We start from the raw sequence: 22,935 nt of genomic DNA, 5'->3' as shown, positions 1-22,935 counted from the left end.
AATCTTATCCAGAATACCTTTAATGCCCCACACCAAATTGGTCAGTCACTCATGAAAACAAAAAGAACCATTGAAATGCTTAAATCTTGCACTTACCAACCTCCACAATACTAGAACAGTTGGAGTCTGTGAAGCCACCTGGACACTCACAGGAAAAGGAACCTTCAGCCACTCCAGGCAAACAGACACCTCCATTTTCACATGGATTAGGATCACAAATATCACCTGAGGAATAAAGGAACAGATACTGACTTTTTTGTTTGGTCTCAGGCGCAGGAATGTACTATTTCACATGCCCCACAGATCTTCCCTTGGCAAAGTCACCACACTATTTCGATTTACACATAAGGTATGCAAGATCCATTTGAAACCATGTGCTTTTAAGAGAGAGAGTACATAGCATGGTAAAAATTAAACTTTATAATTCAAACATTGCATACTGAAAGCTATTAACTCAGTTTGGGGTTCCTTCATCACATGTAAATGAAATATTGTCTAATTTGTTACAGAGGATTAGCCTGAATATCTGTGGTAAATTGGTTTATCAATTATTCCAATAAATAACCTTTATATAACCAAACACTTTGCTTTGTAAGTTTGCAATTCTTCTTACTAAAGGAATGGGGTTTACTTCTGGATCCCTAGAATCTGGGCTTGTCTATGTGACTTGCTTTGGCCAATAGGATGTTAGCAGGCTTGAAACCAGCAGAGGCTTGAAAAAGTACTTGAATATTTCTACATCCTCTTCCGGAACCATGCCATGGCTGTGAGGAAAAATTCAGGCTATCTTGCTTGAGAGAAACGTGGAAGGATAAGAGAGAAACTGCTACAGAGAAATAAGTTGTGCCATGACAAAGACCTAAAATACCGTGGCCATGGCTTTGCTACTGAGTGGTAGATGGAATCGGAAAAAACACTGAGAAAAAGGCTACCCATGTTATGTAGAGAGAAGCAATTGGTAAAGCTGTCTGTCACCCGAAGAACGTGGGTGATAGAAAATGTACCTAGTGAACTTTAGCAAATGAGTAATGAGATTTCCAGGTAGAATGTTAGTGTCAGTTGGCTGTTAACAGCTGCATTTGGTGAGGTACCATAAGAAAGAGAGGTGCTAAATAAAGAACTGATCAGTTTGAAAGTAAAGAAAAGGAATATAGAGGGACCAGGACTTGTGATAGGAAATAAAACTGTTTCTCAACTCCAGCCTTTCAAACCAGTGAAAATCAAATCCAGAGCTTTGTCAGAAAGACGTGGCCTCAACATTAATGTCAAAACAAGGATGTGGCTATAAGACACTTTGTGAAAACATTTCAAATAATTCAGATGCAGCCTGACTCTCTCAGCTAAAAAAAGGGGCTTCTAAAAATCTGAAGGGTATTATTCGTGAGCAGCCTGACATATCCAAAGTAGCCCTGATTAAGTCTGGAGAGAAAAGCAGGCTTCAGACAGCATCATGGGTGTGGCTTTACTGCACAGAGAGGGTGTGAATCTGACTCATAAGAGGCCACACAGTTCTGAGGGGAGCTTTCAGGTGAAAGTGCTACCTCCTGGATTAACAGAGAATGAGGCTTTCCAAAATCTAAAAAAAATTTGGGCCCCAGTTTCCTATACTTTGTATTTCTTAGGAACTTTACTTCCTTATAGGTATTATTATATAGGATTAATATTATATAGAAATAATAATTATTACCAGAACTTATTTCATCTCTTTCCTAGATTAACCGCTTTAAAATTTTAGAAAAGTGAAAATGGAGGTTAAGATTTTTGTCAAATTTAAAAAGTAAATCATTAGATATAATAAGATGATAAAAATACTACATTAGCACTGCAGTAGACATTAGAAAAGAGAATTATGAAATAATGAATAAATGAATGAATGAATATGTTTTGGGAATACCATAGAATTTGGTAGATATGTCAGATCAGGGAAGATTAAATAGTTACATCATAATTTATAAGACAAGGAGCCAATGAATGTTTTCAATATATATTTTAAAGTTTTGACATGGTCAGATCTATATTTTAAGAAGACTCTCCTGGCAGCATCCTATAGAGTGCATTTGAATGAGGAGGGTGACTGGGGATGACTGGTAAAGATATTTCAACAAACTTTCTATCTCTTTATCTATCTAGCTAGCCACCCACTCAGCCATCTCTCCATTTATCCATCCATTTCTCCATCCATCCTTCTACTGCTTGAGTACCTATTTTATAGCAGGCACTGAGGTAAGTGCTGGACATACAGAACTAAAGACAGTCTTTACCATCAAGAAGTACAGAGCCCTACTATAGGAGATTAAAAAAGCAGGAACAATTACACCATGTAGTAATAAGAGCTGTGATTAGTATATATGATCCAAATTGCAGGATCAACAGAGACTTCTAAAAGGATTTAGTGCTATCAGGTGATGCAGAAGAGGAAGGGGTACATGCTCAAGCTTCCAGGCAAAGGGAATAACATACGCAAAGGAAAAAGATCATGGCTCCTTCCTAGAGCTTTGAGTAGGTCACTACAATTAAAGCATAAATGTGTATGAGGAATAGAGACAAATGAGCTAAGAAAAGTAGCATGGTCATATAAATAAAGGCCTTATATGCTGGGCCACATATTTTGAAGTTTCTCTTTAAGCATTGGAGAAACCACAAAAGGACATTGCTCACAGGAAAGTATATGCCCACATTTGTGTTTAGGAATGATGACTCGGGCAGCATTGTATTGGATCAAATGGAGGAGTCAAGGCTGAAGGCAAAAGGACTAAGCATCAATCTTTTGAAGCAGTCTCAGCAAAAAATGATGAGGATTTTCTTAACACTCCTTAGAGGTGGCTATGGCATGGAAAGCAATGGAGGCACCATTTCATCCCAATCCAGTTAACAAATACTAAATAATGCAACAGGAAATGAAAGTCCCCCAAATCACTACCACTCCTCCCCCAGATGCTTAATCTAGAAGCAAAGGCATTACTGTTGAGAGTTTAGAAAGAGTCAATGAGCAGTTTAGAAGTGAGATCATGCCTCTCTGCCTTTGGTGTGAGCAAAGCAGCACAGCTTCACACAGTCAGACTAACAACCTTGTCATCTACTCATTCCAAACATTGCATGAAGATGAGTATTAACACTCAAACATATGAGTTGTCAGTTATAATTCTGAGTATCGTCAATACTACAAAAAGAGGACGTCTACATTCTCCAGACCAGAATCTGTTGTTGCAGCAATGTCAACAGATCAAGGCCTGTTGTAGATTGACTTATTTACAGTGACAGAAGCAATGTCTACAGGAGAAAGGCAAGGCACGAGCAGTATCCTACAGGTTCTCAAGCATGCAGGCTACATTTATATATTTATCCAAAATTGAGAACCTCTCATTCTGATCTTTTTCACTTCTACAGCCAAGTTCCTGCATAGTTTATTAACTGATGTGAGCTTACTGTCCTGACATGCCCAGGGCCACATGAGGCCAGAACGTCTGGTCCCTTTGATTATTTCATCATTATGGGGAGTTTTTGGTGTCCTGAGAAACCTTTCTTGGCACTTGTGCTGCCCCTTCTAGATGATAATACTTAATCTAACCGGTTTTCTACAGGTGTGTATGCCAGGCACATGATGCTTCTGTGGTCCAGGACAATCCGTTCCTCTCTCCTTATGTCTTGTGGTTGTCAGCTGCTGTTTAGCTCATACGTTTTTTTCTCTCTTGTCCGTGTACTTTTTGTTCTTCTTTTCTGCTGATGTCTACTTATTTCTAATACATTATGTACTTGTGAAAATTCATCTTTTACTTTATCCCCATTATTGATATTTACTTAGTGTCGTTCTGAAAGGGAGAAAAGAGGTAATAGATTTGACCAAAATGTTCAAGGTAGAATCGAGATGACATTGTGACCAAACTGATGTAGAGGGTGAAAGATAGCAAGAAATCTGGGTTGATTTCTAGAGCTCCTGCCTGTATGACTGAAGGGCCATCTTTCATGAGGAATATAATGGATTTAGTTTTAAAGAAATTATGTGTTCAAGAAGTCTGTGGGACATCCAAAATAAAAACATCCCATACTCTATTGAATCAGCAGATATGGAGTTGGAGAGGTTTTGCAATAGCATACGTTAAGTGTGAATGAGAAAACTATATCCCAGTGAGAGTCTTTAAAGGGATGGCAGAGGAGAGGAACTGAGGGGAAGGGAGCAGAGAGGAAATAAGAAGAGAGGAGAGGTCCTTGGACATACCAACGGATAAGTACGGAAAAAGAGGAAGAATCTTCAAAAGAGAAAAAGAAGGAAATTTAGGTTAGGCCTCTTCCACTCTAGTATAAATATTCAATTTATTCAACTAAGGTCTAATATATCAAGGTCTGCCTGAGAGTAATAAAGGTTCCCACATGTACCTCTGTTAGATGGACAACGTCTAAAACAAGAAAACAAGGTTTTGGCCTTGGATAAAGTAGAGGGTCGACAACAGAAGCCCGTCAAACATAATTAGGGTTATTATAGGCTGTGCTTTAAGTCCATTCCACACATCTAATTATTATTATTTTTTTTCCTGCTTTTTCTCCCCAAATCCCCCCAGTACATAGTTGTATATTCTTAGTTGTGGGTCCCTCTAGTTGTGGCATGTGGGACCCCGCCTCAACATGGCCTGACGAGCGGTGTCACATCCACGCTCAGGATCCGAACCAGCAAAACCCTGGGCCACTGAAGCAGAGCGCGCAAACTTAACCACTCAGCTATGGGGCCGGCCCCCACACACCTAATTATTAATAGCATCCTTGTGATGGGTTTTCCATGAAGTAAACGCTATGACAAAGTTAGGAGTGTAATACTTCTATTGGGAAGTAATGCCTGTGGAAGATAAAATGAGAAGGAAGCAGAAATGGGCAGAAAAAGCCTTGATCTTGTGATGCAGATCTGACACCGGTGAAAAGAAACGGCAGGGAGAGAAGAACAGGATTGAGCAGGAGAGTCTAAAATGCAGACTTGACAAAGTGTCAGCCACTCCACCTGGAAGCTCCGAAGTGAAGCTTACTCTTTAGAGGAATCCCCCAAGAGCAGAAATGACCAGACACTAGTGCCCTTACCATATTCAGTCATTGGCTGGAGGTGGCCCAGACAGAGTGAGGCTCTAAAGTTTAAGGGGGATCCTGAAAGTGCTGCAGAAGGACGCCCAAAGCTTACTGCCTTCCTTGCAGCTAAACAGCTTGTTGTTTCCTGAAGGGAGATTGGGACCCTGCACCTCCATGCATGCCACAATCCCCTTTCACATTCTCAAAACCGTCCTGATTTAGATAGGTTACATAGTTACCTTGGTCAAAACCATCAGATGTTAGCCTACTATTTTCTCTACACACCCACTATTTCAGTGGGTGGTACAGATGTGGGCTGACACCTCGAGTGGAAACAAACTTTCTCTGCCTGGAATTTCAAGTCCAATTAAAATGCACTGTAGGGACTTCTGACTCCCTGTCATTCCAATTAATCTAAGAAAGCATCAGTTCAGATAAGAATCCTGATTAAAATGCAATAGACTCCTGGACTTCAAATCAGTGTTTTTGTCTGGTTGTTTATTTGGTTCTCAGTGGATGTGTTGGTAGGGTCTTTTAAAACTAAGATGGCAACCAGTACAAGAAGGCAGGCTCAATAAAGGAAAATAGGACAGTAGATGATTTCATGGTTCTTTATTCCACTGTCAGCAAGCTCCCAAAATATACCTCTGCATATAGTAATCTGTGTGCAATGTTACACCTTGATGCTTCTTGGCTGGCTGGCCTCACCTGCTTTAGATCAGGACAGATGTGTTTAATTTGAATCTAACTATGTTTTATGATTCCATCTGCAGTTTATGGCAGACTCAGGCGAATTAAGCTGATGCCGATTTGCCTTTTGGCAATAGAGTGAAGCAATTATTTTTCCCAGAGGCAAGAAATCATTGCAGCTAAATTTAACTTCCTGTTTGTCTGCTCTTCCCCCCACAGTCTCCAGGGTTCTGCTTGGACTGGGACCCTCCTGTCTGTGTTCCTTGTCCACTTCATTCTTCCCGCCCCCTCACCACCTGTTGCCGGTCACCTCCTGTTCAAGGTGATTCGGGGACTGTCTTATTTCACTTCATTATCAGTTTTCAATCCATGATTTTTTAACCTAGAGAGCAGAGTATATAAGAATCTAAAATATCATGTAGCACTGCAAAAGACAATGCACTAAAAAAGCCCAAAATATCAAAAACTAAAAATCTAAAATCTGTACCTTTATGATTGTGGTTGTGTTTTGTTTCTATGAGCTCAGTATATAACTATGCAACTTCTAATGCCAGGTAAAGGAGAAAATTCTATGTTGGCACTAATCTTGGAATCAGTGGACAGAACAGCTAATGTCTCTCAGCAATATTTAAAGTCTCAGATGGTTTATGCATCCACTTCTCTTTATATGTTAGCACCTATCTGCAGTTCACAGTTCAGAGAATCACAGATCCATTCCTCATGTATTGCTACTCCTGGAACCACATTAGACGCTGGAAATATAGCCTAGACGAAGGCACATAAGGTTCCCACACTCTTAGAGTTCATATTACAGTGGAGGGGACGCATAACAAAAACTTACAAATAAATAAGCAAGGTATTGCCCACAGTAATCAAAACCATGGGAGTCGGGGGAGAAAAGGAGAACAGAGTGATGAAAAGGCAGTAAATAGAACTGGTTACTTAAAATAGTCAAAAAGGCTTCTCTGAGGAGGCGCCACTTGAACTGAAACCTGAAGGATGAGGGTGAGCCAGTCACGTTAAAACCTAAGGAAGAGCATTCTAAGCCAAAGTACAGCAAGTGTGTGCCCTAGTGACAAGCAAGACAGCGATGAAATCAAGGAATGGAAAGGAGGCCAGTGTATCTGGTACATAGTCATAAAATGTCACTAATTGGTTTTTGCAGCAACACAATCTTAGTAGGAATCTATTTATAATTTAAAGCCCCCATTCTATCCTCTATCCTCATGTTAATCAAGGGCATTTCTGCTAAGCCTTAATATGCATCAAACATCTGCTGAAAACATATTATTGTATTTACATGTTAATGTACTTATATATTTATATATTGATCTTCTTACATATTAATATATTCACATAGTGCTGCTAATGTATTCATGTATTTACATAGTAATGTAAATATATTAATAATTGATTTGGATGAGTGCATCCCTCTCCATTTTCTCTGCTTTTTCAGCAGTGCTAGAAGCCACCTAGACTATGTCTGTGCTCTCAGCCCTGCCATCTCTCCATTTCTGCAAAAAAATTTGTATACAGCTGTAAAATTGAAAAGAAAAATGTGTGGGAGCAGCCCTGTGGCTAAGCGGTTAAGTTCACACACTCCACTTTGGCGGCCCAGGGTTTCACTGGTTTGGATCCTGGGCGCAGACCTAGCACAGCTCATCAAGCCATACTGAGGTGGCGTCCCACATAGCAGAGACAGAAGAACCTACAACTAGAATATACAAGTATGTACTGGGGGGCTTAAGGAGAAAAAGAAAAGGAAAAGAAAAAAAAACCCCAAAATGTGGTAACATATCCCTCAAGCATGTTACTTCAATAACACAAGATATAATTTAATTTCTTCAATACCTCTGCAAACTGGATGTGAGGATATTATAATACATAGGAAAATATGTGGGAAAACAGAACACAGAGACTGTTTAAATTCATATTCCAGAACCACGACAATGCACGTCTGTCCGTTATAAACTCATCGTTAGTTTACTGCTCTCCCATTGAACTTGGCAGCTATGCTTCTATAGTTTCATTGAAAAACTGAAAGAAAATAAAAGCTTTGTCTTCAATTGCACAAGTTAGAATTTGAACCGACCTGTAAACAGAGTACTTGGCAAAATGAGCCAATTCCAGTACACAAGTGAGCAATAACTCTAGTTAAAATGAGATAAAGTTCATGAGAATTTGCATACTCAACCTGGTAAAACTCACAGGAAATGTTAGCACCCTTATGACTTACTGCCAGTGAAATATGCAGAGCAAAATAAATGTCACTTTGTGAATCAACAATAGGCCTCTCAATTTACTTGGGTGCCTCTTGAGAGAACATTTCTGTTGAATATTGAGACTTCATTTGTACGGTCTAATGAGTGTGATGCATAGATTTTGATCTTAAAGCTTTCCTTCACAAACTAAAGCTTATGAATGTGGCTAGTTTAAATTTTAACAAAACAGTTAAAAAGGCTTGATCTGATTGTTAGCTTCCTATGTGCTTTAAAAATAAATTCCAGTTTATATTTCAGACCATCCTGCTATTAGGAGGAATAGAGAAGGAAATAAGGAAAATGCTGATAAGAATAAGTTTATTTGCATTGATACGATCTACCATTTTACTGGAAAATCACTGAACCATCCAGTGTAATAAAAGATCATCCAATTCTACACCTTGATCATCATAGGGTCCCAAAATGACCATATTTAGCCACGGAAGACACAAAGCTAAAAAATGAACAAAGAAACTTCCCAGACTTACTCAGAACCACACTAAAGCTAATCTAAAGCAGGATGTCTCTCAGCTGTTAACGTGGTTTATCCCACTATTTCTGAAGACATTTTTCTTTTTAGATAACTTTATAATTGCTAAAGGAATACTGCACTGAAGAGAGAAGAAAATCAGCATCAATTGCTGAGTGTTGACTATTCGAATTTTACCTTGTTTCACACACAGCTTCAATCAAGGCTGAATGCATGAAAAGATAAAAATATTTTGGGCTCTATACTTTGAAAGAATCTTTTGGCATATTTTGTATTTTAAAACACTCTAGAGAGTTACTTAAAATAACAAAATCTAGAGTTTTTAGAATTGAAAGGGACATTAGAGATGATCTAGCCCAGTGGTCCTCAAACTTTGCTGTATATTAGAGTCATGGGGGAGCTTTTCAAATTCCTGATGCCCAGTGCAATTAAATCAGAATCACTGGGGATGGGACCCAGCTCTCCACATTTTTTTTAAGCTCATCCAAAGAATTCAATGTATTAAAGAAGAAGGAAAATGAATAGGAGAAAGTGAGGAAGGAAAGAAAGGACGGAAGAAGGAAGGAAGGAAAGATGAAAGGTTCCTGCTGTCGGCTGAGAGGATGGCAAATGAGGAAAGATATGTATTTGACCATCTTTCTTTGTTAATACACTATGCGTTAGGAAAGAATCATTTGCAGGAAGCTAGAACTGGCAAACTGAAAATAAAGGCACACGGTATGTTAGGGAGACTAGAATAGATACTACTTAATCTGACATATATTGAATTCCTACCAAATAATGAACTGAAATTTTATAAATTACCAGAAAATTCAACCATACAGAAAAATTCTCAAGTACTTTTTGACTATATTATTTCTATCTATGAAGAATATCCATCTAGTCATTCAGTTAATATTTACTGAAGCCCATCTATTAAAAGTGATCACTGCTGTACATACTGTGGGGCCCCTGATGGACAATTACCTGTTTCCTAGAGTCTAATGAAAGACACCAATATGTTGACAGGTAGCTACCACTGCATGTTAAGTCTATGAGAAAGGAAACGCCTGGCGCCAAGGGCACACAAGAGGGGGCACCAAACTCAGAACTGTGAGTTACGAAGCCTTCCCAAAGCCAGTGATCTCCAGTTTGAGTCCACAGGATTCGTGGAAGCCAGCCAAGCAATGAGGCAGGAGGCAGAGGGGAAAGCACGTGCAAACGCAGGGAGCAGAGCTGGAGCATGTGTTTAAGAAACAGGACGAAACTCACTTTAGCTGGAGAGAAGAAAGTCAACAGAAAGGCAAGAGGTAAGATTGAAGAGTAGGCACTGGCCAGTATATGCAGTGTCTTTAAGACACTCATAAGGAGTCCTGAGCATAAAGAACAACCATTAAGGATGCTAAGCAAGAAGGTGATATGAATTGGACTTCAGATAACTCACCTCGGCTGCAGTGGGGAGAATGGATTACAAGGAGGCAAAATCTAAGGGTGACAGACCAGTTAGGAAGCAGCAAAAGTTATTTTGTCACAAGAGATTGCAGGCTTGGATTAAAATACTAATAATGGAAATAGAAGTGGATTCCAAAAGATATATTGAGAAACAAAATTGTCAGATCTAATGCGATGGTTGAAAGGAAAGAAAAGAACTAAGAATGAAACGCACATCATATCAAAATTCAACAAAAAGCTCTGCCTTTCATTTTGATAGAAAACACACTTTAAAGAGCAAGTTTGGGGATGGTGGTGAAGCGAGGTGATGAATTCGTTTTGGAAATGTTCAGACTGAAGTGCCTATAGACATCCACCACTCAGTGGGAAGTTTGTTTTATGGATTTGAACCTGGGGAGAAAGAATCAGGCTGGAGATAGAGAAATTAGCAGAGCTGATTTTTTAAATCATGGGCATGTAAATAAATTCTGAAAAGAATGGAAATGTGGTCTAGAGCAGACACATGTTTCTCACTATAAACTCTCTAAAGTTTGGAATCATTTCAACTTACTCACCAAATTCTGCCCTGTGCCAAAGACCAGTGCCCGATATATAGTCAGTTTTATCCAAATAGAATGTTATGCAAATAAAAACGAGTGGGAGACAGGGCTTGCAAATATATTTAAAATGGCAGAAACTTGACAGTGTTTTGGTACTGATGGGAAGCAGCTACTAACAAGAAGCAGTCAGAGATACAGCCGAGAAGGAATACTGAGAAGGGGAGGGGCTGTGAAAAAAATCTGATGGATGGGCCTCAGAGTACACGTGGAAGAATTCACCTTTGGAGGGAAGAGGGAGACCCATGTAATAGAAGGTTTGGGCCCGGATGCCTGTATGTTCATAGATCCTGTTACACAGATGAAGGGAGTTCCCATCTGGTATTTTCTCTGTGTGGGAGGCTGCTGAAAATCGGATGGGATCAGAGGCTTGACAAAAATGGAAGATAACATGCACCTGCGCTAAACAGGTTACTGCCTGGAAAAACGGAGAAAAAAGATTAAGGGAAAGCACTGAGGGCTCAATTGAGTTCGGAGACAAGAATTGATAGTGGCAACATGTACTCAACCATGTATCTGGTTGGAGGTCAACAGCTGGGGCGCATGCGGGAAGTAGAGGACCAGGTCCAGGTTTTTGGTTTTGCCAGATAGGTGTGGCAAGGGTCAAAGGAACACAGCAGTGACAACTGACTGCTTCTGATTTTTTGGAAAATGCAGAAGATAACTGACTGAATTTTATGCTCTAAGATTATATATTTTTATAATTATGCAAAAATTATAAACCCAGTGAAAGCTTCTTTCAGAGAATATTGCAGTTGACAGCAAAGGACAAACTAAAAGATAGAATTTGCCTGCTATATATAGATAACTCAGTTCGTCATGATGCTAACAGTGCATCAATCCTTGTCAAGAACATAAACTCACACGGACTGTATAAAACAATCAGGTGATATGAAAAAGATGAAATTCAGAACCATATCCAATTGGGGAAGCTTCACATTGTCTTCTTACTTAGATCTTAGATTGTCAGTTCTGCCTTTTCTAAATGCAAAACTGCTCGGCCACGATATAAAAATCACCACCAAGGAAAAATGAGTGGAAAACAAGCCTGCTAACTTGCTCACTTATTAAGCATGGTGATGCAAAGGAAAAAAAAAGCAGAATATTTTCTTAATCATTGGATAACACATATTATCAATTTTTCAGGCAGAAAGTATATGTCATGTTAAAATTGCAAAATAAATTTGCAAAGTCTAATTTTGTGTTTTATTTAGAATCTTATTTTTAAAAAGTCATAATTTAAGACAGCAGTGGAATGACAGTTTCAAATGACAGCATGTAAAAGCTGAAGGAGTATCTTTTACTAAGTGCAGCCCCAACTGTTTACTGCCAGATGTTTAAAGTATCAATCATCTCATCACAAAATATGTTTATAAACTGCGTCACTGAACCTGACTATACATATTCATCCATTTGGTGGTTGAAGAAAAAAAAGAATCATGAAACTGAAAACTAGTCCTCTTTCAACAAAAAGAACCAATAGAGACATCTATCTAATTTATGGAATGTAAGTCATATTTTAAAAGTGAGATTTCTATCTTGATTAAATTTTGTAAAAAGTAATGATTTCATATTCACCTTTTACAGCAATATTTTCACATGAAAGTGACACTTTATAATAACACTTTAAGTAGCTGCTGAATGCTCTAATTCCAGGTAATCTCTAAAATTTCAGAATTTAAATCTTTTTGTCCACAGCCAAAACAGACTTAGAGAGCAGAAACATAAACTACTTGGATGGGCCACTCTCTGTAGGCATGCTTATTGATAAACTTGAGAACATATTAGCTCTCTAATTCTTTGAACAAACATGGAATCTGTTATTCAGATGGAAGGGCTCCATGGCCAATGTGTTTTCCTAATGCAAGGAAGTTCCTGACAGGAAAGACAGCTGAGCAATTAACTCAGTGGAAGTCAGAAATTATGGGTGTCCTTGCCATCTTCTTCATTTTCAACAGGTATCAGGATAGTGCTGTCAGCACTCCAGTTTGCATCTTTATAGGGAACAACCTGATTGCAAGGAGTGAAGCAAAGTGCACTTCCTTCAGGGGTTCTAGACACCTTAATGGAACTCCATTTACAATAGTAGTGCTTTTACACTAAAAAGACCAGGAAAATACTTAGGCAGTGGGACTATGTTACCCCTCTGGCCTACCAACTAGAAATATGTCTTGCTAAAAGGAAGCCGTTAAGCATAGAAATGGACAACACTTTGATAACTTCAACACATTGAAAAACCCATTGCCTCTATTCTATCAATAGTCTTGATTCCACACGGGGTCACACACTGTGAGGCCTTACCTGGTAATCAATCTCTGTATGCCTCCTGTCCTCAATTTTGTGATATGTGATACCCACCAGCTCCTTCCTGGTCCCTGAAGCAGCCCTGGTCTGAAAGGGGAGGGTCTTATGCAGCTCTAGCCCAGCACTCAGAACTCAGCATCAGTTTATCTCCACTATTAGTGAGGCTCTGACCTTATTTGTCTTTCTCTTTTCTCATTGGTTGAATTACTGCCTATGCAATTTTGTTACTGACTCTCAAATGAGGTGCTATGGGTACAGTTTAGAATAATCTGGGCTATAGGGCTTCAAACTACTTAAACCCCCTGGGAAACTCCCTGTCCCAAGTCCCACATAGCTTCTTTTTGACAAATTGTCTTGATGACATAGCTATCCATGGGCCTGAAATCATGCAACCTGTTCCTGAAAAAAAATTTCTGATATAAATTACCTGTTTTCTCAAATTTCCAAATTTCATATGCCCTTGGATTCTTCTATTCCATCACTTAGCTGATGTTAGAACATTTCCTTGTTTTATATTAACATTAGTCAACATATTTTGTGCCTTAACTACCTGCCAAACGTAAAACTAAGCGTTTTGAGTATTATCTCACTTAATTCTCATAATATTCCTATGAGAAACTTTGCTGATATTATTAATAAGCCTCATTTCACATATGAAAAATCTGAAATTTATTAAAACTGCAGGATTTACCTAGAGGCCTACAGTATCAATGGTGAAGTGATTCACACATACGCAGCATGGCTTAGAAATAAGCAACTGCGTATGTGGGGATGGTTTCCCTCGGCCCTATTCTCCTTCTCCTTTTCTCTTCACCTCTTCAAGTTCTTCACTTTCTTCAAGTTCATTTTATTCTTTAACAAGTGGCCAATTATTTAGTAGTGTTGTGTGTTGCCTACCTTCTCATCCTATGGATAACTTTGGCTTCTTGGGTGAATCCTCCCATCACTTGCATACCTGATCCTCTTTTTACTTTAAGGGGAACAATTCTGGGTCCAGTCTGAAGTTAATATGGCTATGTCCCTTAGTATGAACTTTCTCCTCCTAGTGCAGGCAAGGCTTACTATCACTGAAAAGCAATGGCAAGCATTTGATATCAGGTCAGATAGTGGAATAGAACACTTTGCCAAAATATGCTATGTTGATATATTAATTCCTTAATGATATAGTCATTCCTTATTATATAAATTATTAATTAGATAAGTCTGTAGGGCCTGAGTCTTATAAAAGAAATTCATCAACAATTACCAATCTTACTTGGAAAATTATGTGGATCAACAGCATATGAATCATTATTTGAGTCAGGGATAACAAATCCTAGAATAAGATCTGGTTCATAGTAGGTTCAATATATACCTAGGGAAAGAGTCTCATACATATAATGGAATGAACTTATGTTTATGCTCTCCTAGCAAAAGAAATACAATGATGACAAGCAATCACATGAAAATAATGAAACACTTGCAATAGAGATATGGCTTTTGGAAGCTTGAGTAACACATCTCAGCCATAATTTAACTAGAAAGAGTTCATTGTCCCTCCTATTGAATGGCAGATGTAGATTAACAAATCACTAAAATAGAGCTATTAGCAGAAGTAATGAAGGACTTCTGGACTGTTCGGCTTATGATTGCTTTCTTTTCAGTTGTGAAGGATCCTTTAAGCAACAGAGTCCGTTATGCATTTTCTCTGTGTAAACACCAATGCTTTCTGAATCCATGTTATGTTTACAAAGATAAGATTATAGCCAATTAACATATGATAGTAAAATGATTCATCATTGAGAATTTAAGTATAAGAGCACACAGATTCAAAATAATGCAGTTAATGTTTCAGACATTGATGTCACTGTCATTCTAATGATGCAGTCTATATACACAAAGATGCTCTGAACATAAAGTTTCTCCCTCAGGTTTTAAGACAATAATGATGATACCTCTGCTTTATTGTGGATCTACTATGATCCAAGTACTTTTATTGTTAGAAAAAACTAAGACGATTGCCTATATTCACAGCATTTGAATGCTGGCAGTATAATTCAGGAGTCTGAGCTATTAATCACCACCTTCTACTGTCCCATTTTAAAATTCAACATTTTGTCTAATTCTAAAAATAGTATGTATGTGTTGGGAAAATTGGATAGCCACATGCAAAAGAATGAAACTTGACCCCTATCTTACACCATACACAAAAATCAACTCAAGATGGATTAAAGATTTGAACTTAAGACCTAAAATCATGAAACTCCTAGAAGAAAACATAGGGGATAAGCTCCTTGATATCAATCTTGGCAACGATTTTCTGGACTTGACACCAAAAGCAAAGGCAACAAGAGCAAAAATAAACATGTGGGACTACATCAAACTGAAGAGCTTCGCACAGCATAGCAAACAATCAACAAAATGAAAAGGCAACCTACAGAATGGGAGAAATGTTTGAAAGTCATGTATCTGATAAGGGGCTAATATCCTAAATATATTTTAGAAATCATATAACTCAATGGCAAACAAACACTCAGATTTAAAATGGGCTAAATAGACATTTTTCCAAAGAAGATATACAAATGGCCAACAGGTACATGAAAAGGTGTTCAGCATCACTAATAATCAGGAAAATGCAAATCAAAACCACAAGGAGATAACACCTTACACCCTTTAGAATGGCTGTTATCAAAGACAAGAGATAAGCATTGGCAAGGATGTGGTGAAAAGAGATCCCTAATGCACTGTTGGTGGGAATGTAAATTGGTGCATTTGCTATGAAAAATCCTATGGAGTTTCCCGAAAAAATTAAAAATAGAACTACAATATGATTCAGCAATCCCACTTTTGGGTATATAGCCAAAGGAAATGAAAACAGGATCTCAAAGAGATCTCTGCACTCGCATATTCACTGTAGCATTATTCGCAATAGCCAAGATATGGAGACAACCTAAGTGTTTGTCAATGGATAAAAGAATAAAAAAGATGTGATATATAGAGAGAGAAAGAGAGAGAATATTATTCAGTCATGAGAAAGAAGAATATCCTGCCATTTGTGACTACATCGATGTAGCTTGAAGGCATTATGCTAAGTGTAATAAGTCAGATAGAGACAAACAAATACTGTATGATATCGCTTATATGTGGAATCTAAAAAAGCCAAATGCATAGAAACAGATAGTAGACTGGTGGTTACCAGGAGCTGAGGGATGGGGAAAATAGGAAGATGATGGTCAAAGACTACAAACTTTCAGCTATAAGACGGGTAAGTTCTGTGTATCTAATGTACATCATAGTGATTATAGTTAATACTACTGTATTGCATACTTGAACGTTGCTAGGAGAGTGGATCTTAAGTGTTCTTACACCAAAATGTTCTCACCATGTGTGAGGTGATGCAGGTGTTAGCTAAAGCTATGGTGGTCATCATTTTGTAATATATAAGTGTATCAAATCAACATATTGTACACCTTAAACTTGCACAATGTTATCTGTCAGTTTTATCTCAATAAAGCTGAAAAAAAATAAAAAATAGTGTATGTTTATTGCAAACAGCTTAGATAATACAGTAATAGAGAAAGCAGGAAGCACAAGTTCTCTATAATCCCGTCCCTAAACTATAATCATTACTAATTTAAGTTACATCCCACAAAACTTTTCTCTGTTTACCTCTACTCATTTTAATCACATACTTTGTGTGTGTGTGTGTGAGGAAGATTGGCCCTGAGCTAACATCTCTTGCTAATCTTTCTCTTTTTGCTTGAGGAAGATAGTCCCTGAGCTAACATCTGTGGTAATCTTCCTCTACTTTATATGTGGGGCATCGCCACAGCATGGTTTGATGAGTGGTATGTAGGTCTGTGCCCAGCATCTGAACCCATGAACCCCAGGCCGCCGAAGCAGAGGGCAGGAACTTGACCACTATGCCATCAGGCTGTCCCCTAATCAAGTATTTTTTAACTATAAAAGAAATAAAGGTATATCTTTTCTTAAAAAGTGATAAGAAGTTATTAGATAGATTTTAAATATCCCCCCTTCCCTGCTTTTCATTCTTGAACCCTAGAAGTAGCCACTGCTGGCTCTTTTTTTGTATCCTTTCTGAAATTTATAAGTACTTTCTTTTATGTTTGTTTTACAAAAAATTAACAGAAATGGCACGTTTTCCATACCTTGTTTGTTTTGCTTTACAATGTTTCAGAGATTGTCAGAACAAAGACAGTTCGTTCTGATTAGCAAATATATGGTCTCCAAACATATGAGTATGCCGTAATTTACATGCAGTTCCTTACTACTGCACATTTAGGAGGTCTCCAATTTTTCCTGTTACAAACAATTATGAATCAATTATTCCTGTACAAACGTCTTTGAGAACTTTTATTTCTACTAGCAATATAACCTTAGAAGAGGGCATATGCTTCAAAAAATTTTATTAATACTACCTAATAGCCTTCCAGAAATATTATCCCAATTTAGAATACCGCTAGTAGTATATCACACTTCTTTACAGTTGGTGGCATTGGGCCAGGACTGTTTCCAAATTAATTTACATTATTGTAAGCAATATGTACATATGATTCCTGTTCCTCCTTAATAGGAGCAGTTTACAACGTTGGTTCCAAAAAATAACACTGAATTCTTGTCACCTGGGAAGAAAGAATAAAGGACGATCTGCTTAACTGCGTAACTAATCAAAGAGATACAAATTTGGAGGCTCTTAAAGCTTTAACTGCCTTCTGAATGTGGGCCGCAAAGTTAGTATGATTGTTACCGGCAATTTTCCCAGCCCTAGGGTTAGGAAACTCAGGAGACATATCAGTAGACACCGAACAGCCTCCAGAGGACCTGCCTGCCATTCTTTCCCCTTCTCCCAGACTTGAGCTTGGAATTACTCTTTAGAGATCATTCGAATTTGTAAGCATGGGGTCAATGCTGCTGGATCTTGTCAAAATCCTTTGTTAAATGAAAAAATAAGACAGACTCTATGATCTCTCTCTAGCAGTAGAGAAAGGGGGAGAAAGATCTAGAAAGATAAATGCAAAGAGATCAACAGTGGCTATCTCTAGATAGGGAGGTAATGGGAACTTTTAAATATTCTTCATTGTGTTTATCTTTATTTTGTAATGTTTTCTAGAATTATATGCACTGCTTTTTTGTAATAAGAAAAAACTTAATTAAAAATCTCACAACATTTAAAAATCCAATTAGCAGCTAGGTAGAAGCAGAAATGCAAACTACTAAGGTTGAATTGAAAGAAACAGAGGTTAGTGAGCATTATGACGGGCCATGAATGTTTAATGTTTACTGAATGCAGGGAATACTAACAACGTAATCTTTAGGAACCCAGCCTGTTCTCGTCAGAGACACATCACAGGTGTGAACTCTCAAGGCTCATTGTAGCTGTTAAACTCTGGAACCTGAGGACAGACAGATATCTGTCAGGAAATACGCTGATGTGGTTTGTGGTATTCCTTGTCAACTTATAACATCTCTTTGCTAAAATTAATGCATAATTCAATTCTAATTTATTTTTTTATTTTGATTGACATGTATCCTGAGAGGGTAACCTTTCTGTGTTTTATTTAATTGTATGTAATTTTTAAAATTAATAATGATACTATCACCAACAACTATAAAAGCCAACTATTAAGTACTCCTTATATACCAAGCATTGTTCTAAGCACTTTATAAACATTATCTCATATAAACTTCACAGTAACTGTATGACATGGATGCTACTATTATCAGTATTTTGGTGATTAAAAAAAAGTTATTAAAAAGCGAGGTTAAATAAATCACTCAAAATTCCACATCTAACAAGCAATGTCATCTATATTCAACCCGGTACAGTCTGATTTCTTATTCTCTGACCTAGAACCTGGCAGAGGAATAAAGTGATATCCATGAAGCAGGCAGAAATGAAAATATCATAGAAACATAAGTAATGGTCTGCATCCCTTACACAGCCCAATCCTGAAAAAGAAGTCTTAGTCATTTGTCCATGCCCTGATTCATTCAAGAATAATTTACTGTGCTTCTACAGATTCAAGACAGAGAGTTAATTAGCATGAGAGTTAAACTACAAACTTATGACACAGTCCTGGTCTGCCTAATTTATTCTTCACATTTTATCTAGACAACTTAAAATTCAGCTTTTCTGGATCTTTCTAAAAGAACAGAAATAGACAAAATTGACTCTATTTGAAAATATCACATTATTAATATAAACTTTAATGTGGAATTACAATGCCCCTTTAACTGTCACTTAAAATAAAAAAGAGATTTAGTTTGTTACAGAAAGAAAACTAATGTTGATATTCAGAGGATCCCTCATGAATGATTTATGTCCCTTTGATTTTTCCAGTGAAGTCACTAGTCAGTGATATGTTGTACACTTGTAAGCTACCAAGATTTCGTTTACCTCTGGAAAAATTATCTATTTTACGTTCATTTCGAAACCCTTATCAGGTTTTCCACTTTGATTAATAAAATTATGTCTCATGCTTTTTAAAGTAATTACTTAATTACTAAATCAGCCATATCCTAATACTCTGGGGAATAGAATTCAATTTTAGTAACTTTATTGGCATGATAAAATCTAGAAGCATTTCCAGGGTCAATATAGAAACTCTTCCGGCAGAGTGACGTCACCCACAGCAGTGGAGGGAATTACACACCACACCCTCAACTGAGGAATGATTCAGATTCCAATACTCCAATACTCCGCTACTATTATTTTCTCAGGAGATTCCCTTGGAGCTTTTCTTCTTCTTAATTCAAATTTTTTTAATTTAATTTTGTTCTTTAACAACAACAACAAAGATAAAGAAAGAAAATCTGGAACTACCTGCATTTCATACTGTGTAACGGCATGGAATTAAAAGCTCAGGAAGCATCCAAGCCTGGGGTAATGAACACACTTCACGGGGTGGCCAGTGGCTCTACCTCTGTTTCTCTACTGCTCTCTTGGCTTTGCTTGTCTCGAGAATGTGGTCAGGTATCAGAAGGATTTCTCATATAGTACCAAAAGGACCAAAGCCATAATAGGATTTGAAACCACACACTGTGACATCCAGAAAAAGAGAGAGAGTCTCTGATAAGCACTCTTCACTAAGAGCAAGGGAATTCTTCTCCACAGGACTTGGAATTTTCCCCATTACTTACTACTCCTAAGTGGACATGTACAATGAGCATTTCTGATCTAATTCCTACCTTTAGGAGAATGCCTTGTGCTGATGGCCTTAAGCCTGAGCTCCTGAGTCAATCATTCAGCCAAAGAGGAGGGGTCTTCTTTTAGAACAATCAGACCCACTTGTGGGACATGCAGAACAACAGGCATCTGCTAATGACAAACCTAGCCAGAGTCCTGGGTTCAAATCTAGCGTTCCTGTATACTCGGGCAAGTCACTTAACCTCTATATGCTTCTGTTTCCATGCATAGAAAATGGGGATAACAATGGTACCTACCTGACAAGGCTGTGGTGAGAATGAAATGAGTTAACATTCATAAAATGTTGAGAAAAATATCTAGCACCTAATAAGTAGTACTTAGGTGTTAAATAAATAGACCCATCAACTCTATTTGAATAGCGAGAGACACCATATTGCCATAGTGCCCTGAAAGTGCTCAACCCCACATTTCTTGTTTTACGCTTGCCTATTGATTCAAACTCCCAGCCTCGCCTTTCTTTACTTTCTCTTTTTACTTCATCAAGGTTTCTACGGCGGTCCTCACACGCAGCGGCTTCCCATGGTACAGTCCCATGGCGCTGCCCCCTTTCACGCCTCTAAGCAGTTCTACACACCCCTCTGCTTCTAGGTCCAGGGCTTTATAACATGGGAAGGGGTTAGGCCACCACGTTTCATACCTGCGTAAGTATTTCCTGATTATAACTCTACTACTAGTTAATATCCTTCCCAGAGTGTGCAGCTATGCTTTATGGTCAAAATAAGGCCCAGAGCCTGACCACAGGTGGAGACAAACTGACCTATTTTTCCACTCTATTTGGACCATGCCTTTTGTTTTCGATGCACATCTGCTTTTCCTCAGAATGCTATATTTCTGATTTGAAAAGTCCTATTTGAAGTTGAACATCCTAAAATATTTTAGTCTCATTTTTATTCCTCAACATTTAACCTCTCTACATTCACCATTTTCCAATAATATTCTAGCCCAATTTTCACAAATATTGAGAGATGACTTTAGCCCTTGAAAGAACATCTTATGTATTTATTTTAATACGCATTAGAAAAAAATAAAACCAGCATATGAAATGCACTTTATGGATATCATTGATGACTTTAAGTTAAACATGAGATGACTTACAGAAAATAGTGAATAATTTTATATAAAAATCTTGGTAAATAGATATAACAAAAATCCTGGCTACGACTGGATTTGGGGTAACATTATAAACCAAAGGAAATCGACAACAGGAGCAACTACACACACACAAAGAGGAAGACTTTCACAGAACAACAGTTACCAGAGTGGCAATAAGAAAGAACTCTTTGCATTATAGCAATTTAATTCTTTCAGTGTATGCTCACAAATATATATTTTCAATCTCACAAAATAAGACTTGGTATAGAATATATCCAGAAAATTTCAGAGGCAAAGAGGACCCCAATGTAATCCACCTCCTTTGTTCTTGAAATGAGTGAAGAGAGATCTAGAAATGCAACGCCATGCCACCCATCAAGTGGCACCTTTTAGATTGAAATCTTAATTTCCTGGTCCCCTAACCAGTGTTTGTTTACTTTTTTACTGTACCGCACCATCTGCTCCATAGTTATTCTTATTTCAGGGGTGGAAAAGCTGAGCCTCTAATGCTAATGAGTAACTAGAACCCAGTTTCAATGAGTCAAGCCCCATGCTGTGTCTACTCTCTGCCAGGCCACAAGGAGAATATAACAAAAGCCACTTTCCAGCTTACATTCAGTAGAGCTTTCTTTTGGTCAAATGTGCCAAATAATTATCACAAAAGTCTTGCACCAGTTTTCGATTTCCTACTTTAACCACTCATTTAAAATACAGTCTGTTCATTTAGCAGCACAAGAAGGAAATCGGAGGTATCTCCGAAAATAGCTCCACATATTCTTAGCCACCACTCTCAATTATGTATGACTTATAATTTGTTGGTTTCATTTACAAATTGAATTCTCATTGAATGCTTTTTCTCTATTCCCAGTTGAATAGGTTGTAGCGTATGATACCTGTTAGATACTGGAAGAATACTCTGCAAGTTCTTCATTTTTATTCCTAAAGCAATCTGAGGAATTGCAGAGGTGAGCATCTGGAATCCTTGCAGCACTAATAAGTGATTACAGAAGCATCACTATTCACAGACGGTGGGTATGGGAGAATTGCAGCAACTAGGCAAATATATTAACTGAGTCCCTAGGGGGAGCAGTGAGTGATTTTGACAAATGCAGGCTCAAAACCAGAGATCTGATAGGTAAAATGCAAAAGCAAATCGTGAGCATCAACATTTTCCTTGTCAGATAGAACTATTAATACGAGCACAGGGCCTCATTATAGCAAGACTCAACCACTTTTTATTCACTGGATTTATACATTTGCTGCAGGAAGTTTTCCTAGTTTGCTTTTTTCGGGCATGAATATTCCGTAAGTTTTCCCCTTATGTTGATGGGATCTCACTTTCTTACCTCCCTGAGTCTTTTAAAGCCAGCCTCAAGCCATCCACTGTTGTTGTTTTTAAACACCTGTTTGGACCTTTACGGGCGAGTCCTTTGCCATCTCTTCCTACTGCACCTCATCCCTCGTGTTGGATGCTTACTCATATGCCTCCGTGTGGAGAACTTTTGGTTCGCTTCAAGTTATACAGGGAATTCCAAAATAAGAAATACGGTTCTGTCGCTCCAATCCAGTTTTAGAAGACTATAGCGTAAATGTGTGCCTAAATGTACACAGTCAGATGAATTTTAGAAAATATTTGCATTTTCTTGCTTATGAATTTTCAACACAAATTCAAGATGTATTTTCAGAAGTCTCTGCTCTGGCTGTTAATTCTCTCCATTTACTTAATCTCGAACTGTGCTTTAATTGCTTTTCTGTAACTTTTTAATCCTTTCCTTCATAATCTGTCAACATTAATTTATTGGCTTTTTGTTCTGT

The 22,935-nt window shown here is 37.9% G+C and overlaps 1 protein-coding gene across 2 annotated transcripts in view; it reads right to left on the bottom strand.

The window, feature by feature from the left end:
* The window catches only part of EDIL3 (EGF like repeats and discoidin domains 3), a 381,430-nt gene that overhangs the window by 260,989 nt on the left and 97,506 nt on the right, over window positions 1-22,935 (bottom strand). For both annotated transcript variants that reach the window (XM_008539038.2, XM_008539042.2), the window contains exon 2: window positions 97-225. In XM_008539038.2, the coding sequence (XP_008537260.1) occupies window positions 97-225 (129 nt within the window). The remainder of the gene's footprint in view (window positions 1-96; window positions 226-22,935) is intronic.

The sequence above is a fragment of the Equus przewalskii genome, chromosome 13, assembly GCF_037783145.1.
Source record: "Equus przewalskii isolate Varuska chromosome 13, EquPr2, whole genome shotgun sequence".
In the NCBI taxonomy this organism is placed as follows: Eukaryota; Metazoa; Chordata; class Mammalia; order Perissodactyla; family Equidae; genus Equus; species Equus przewalskii.
The sequence above is the reverse complement of the archived record's forward strand: the minus strand, read 5'-3'. Positions and strand labels throughout refer to the sequence as shown.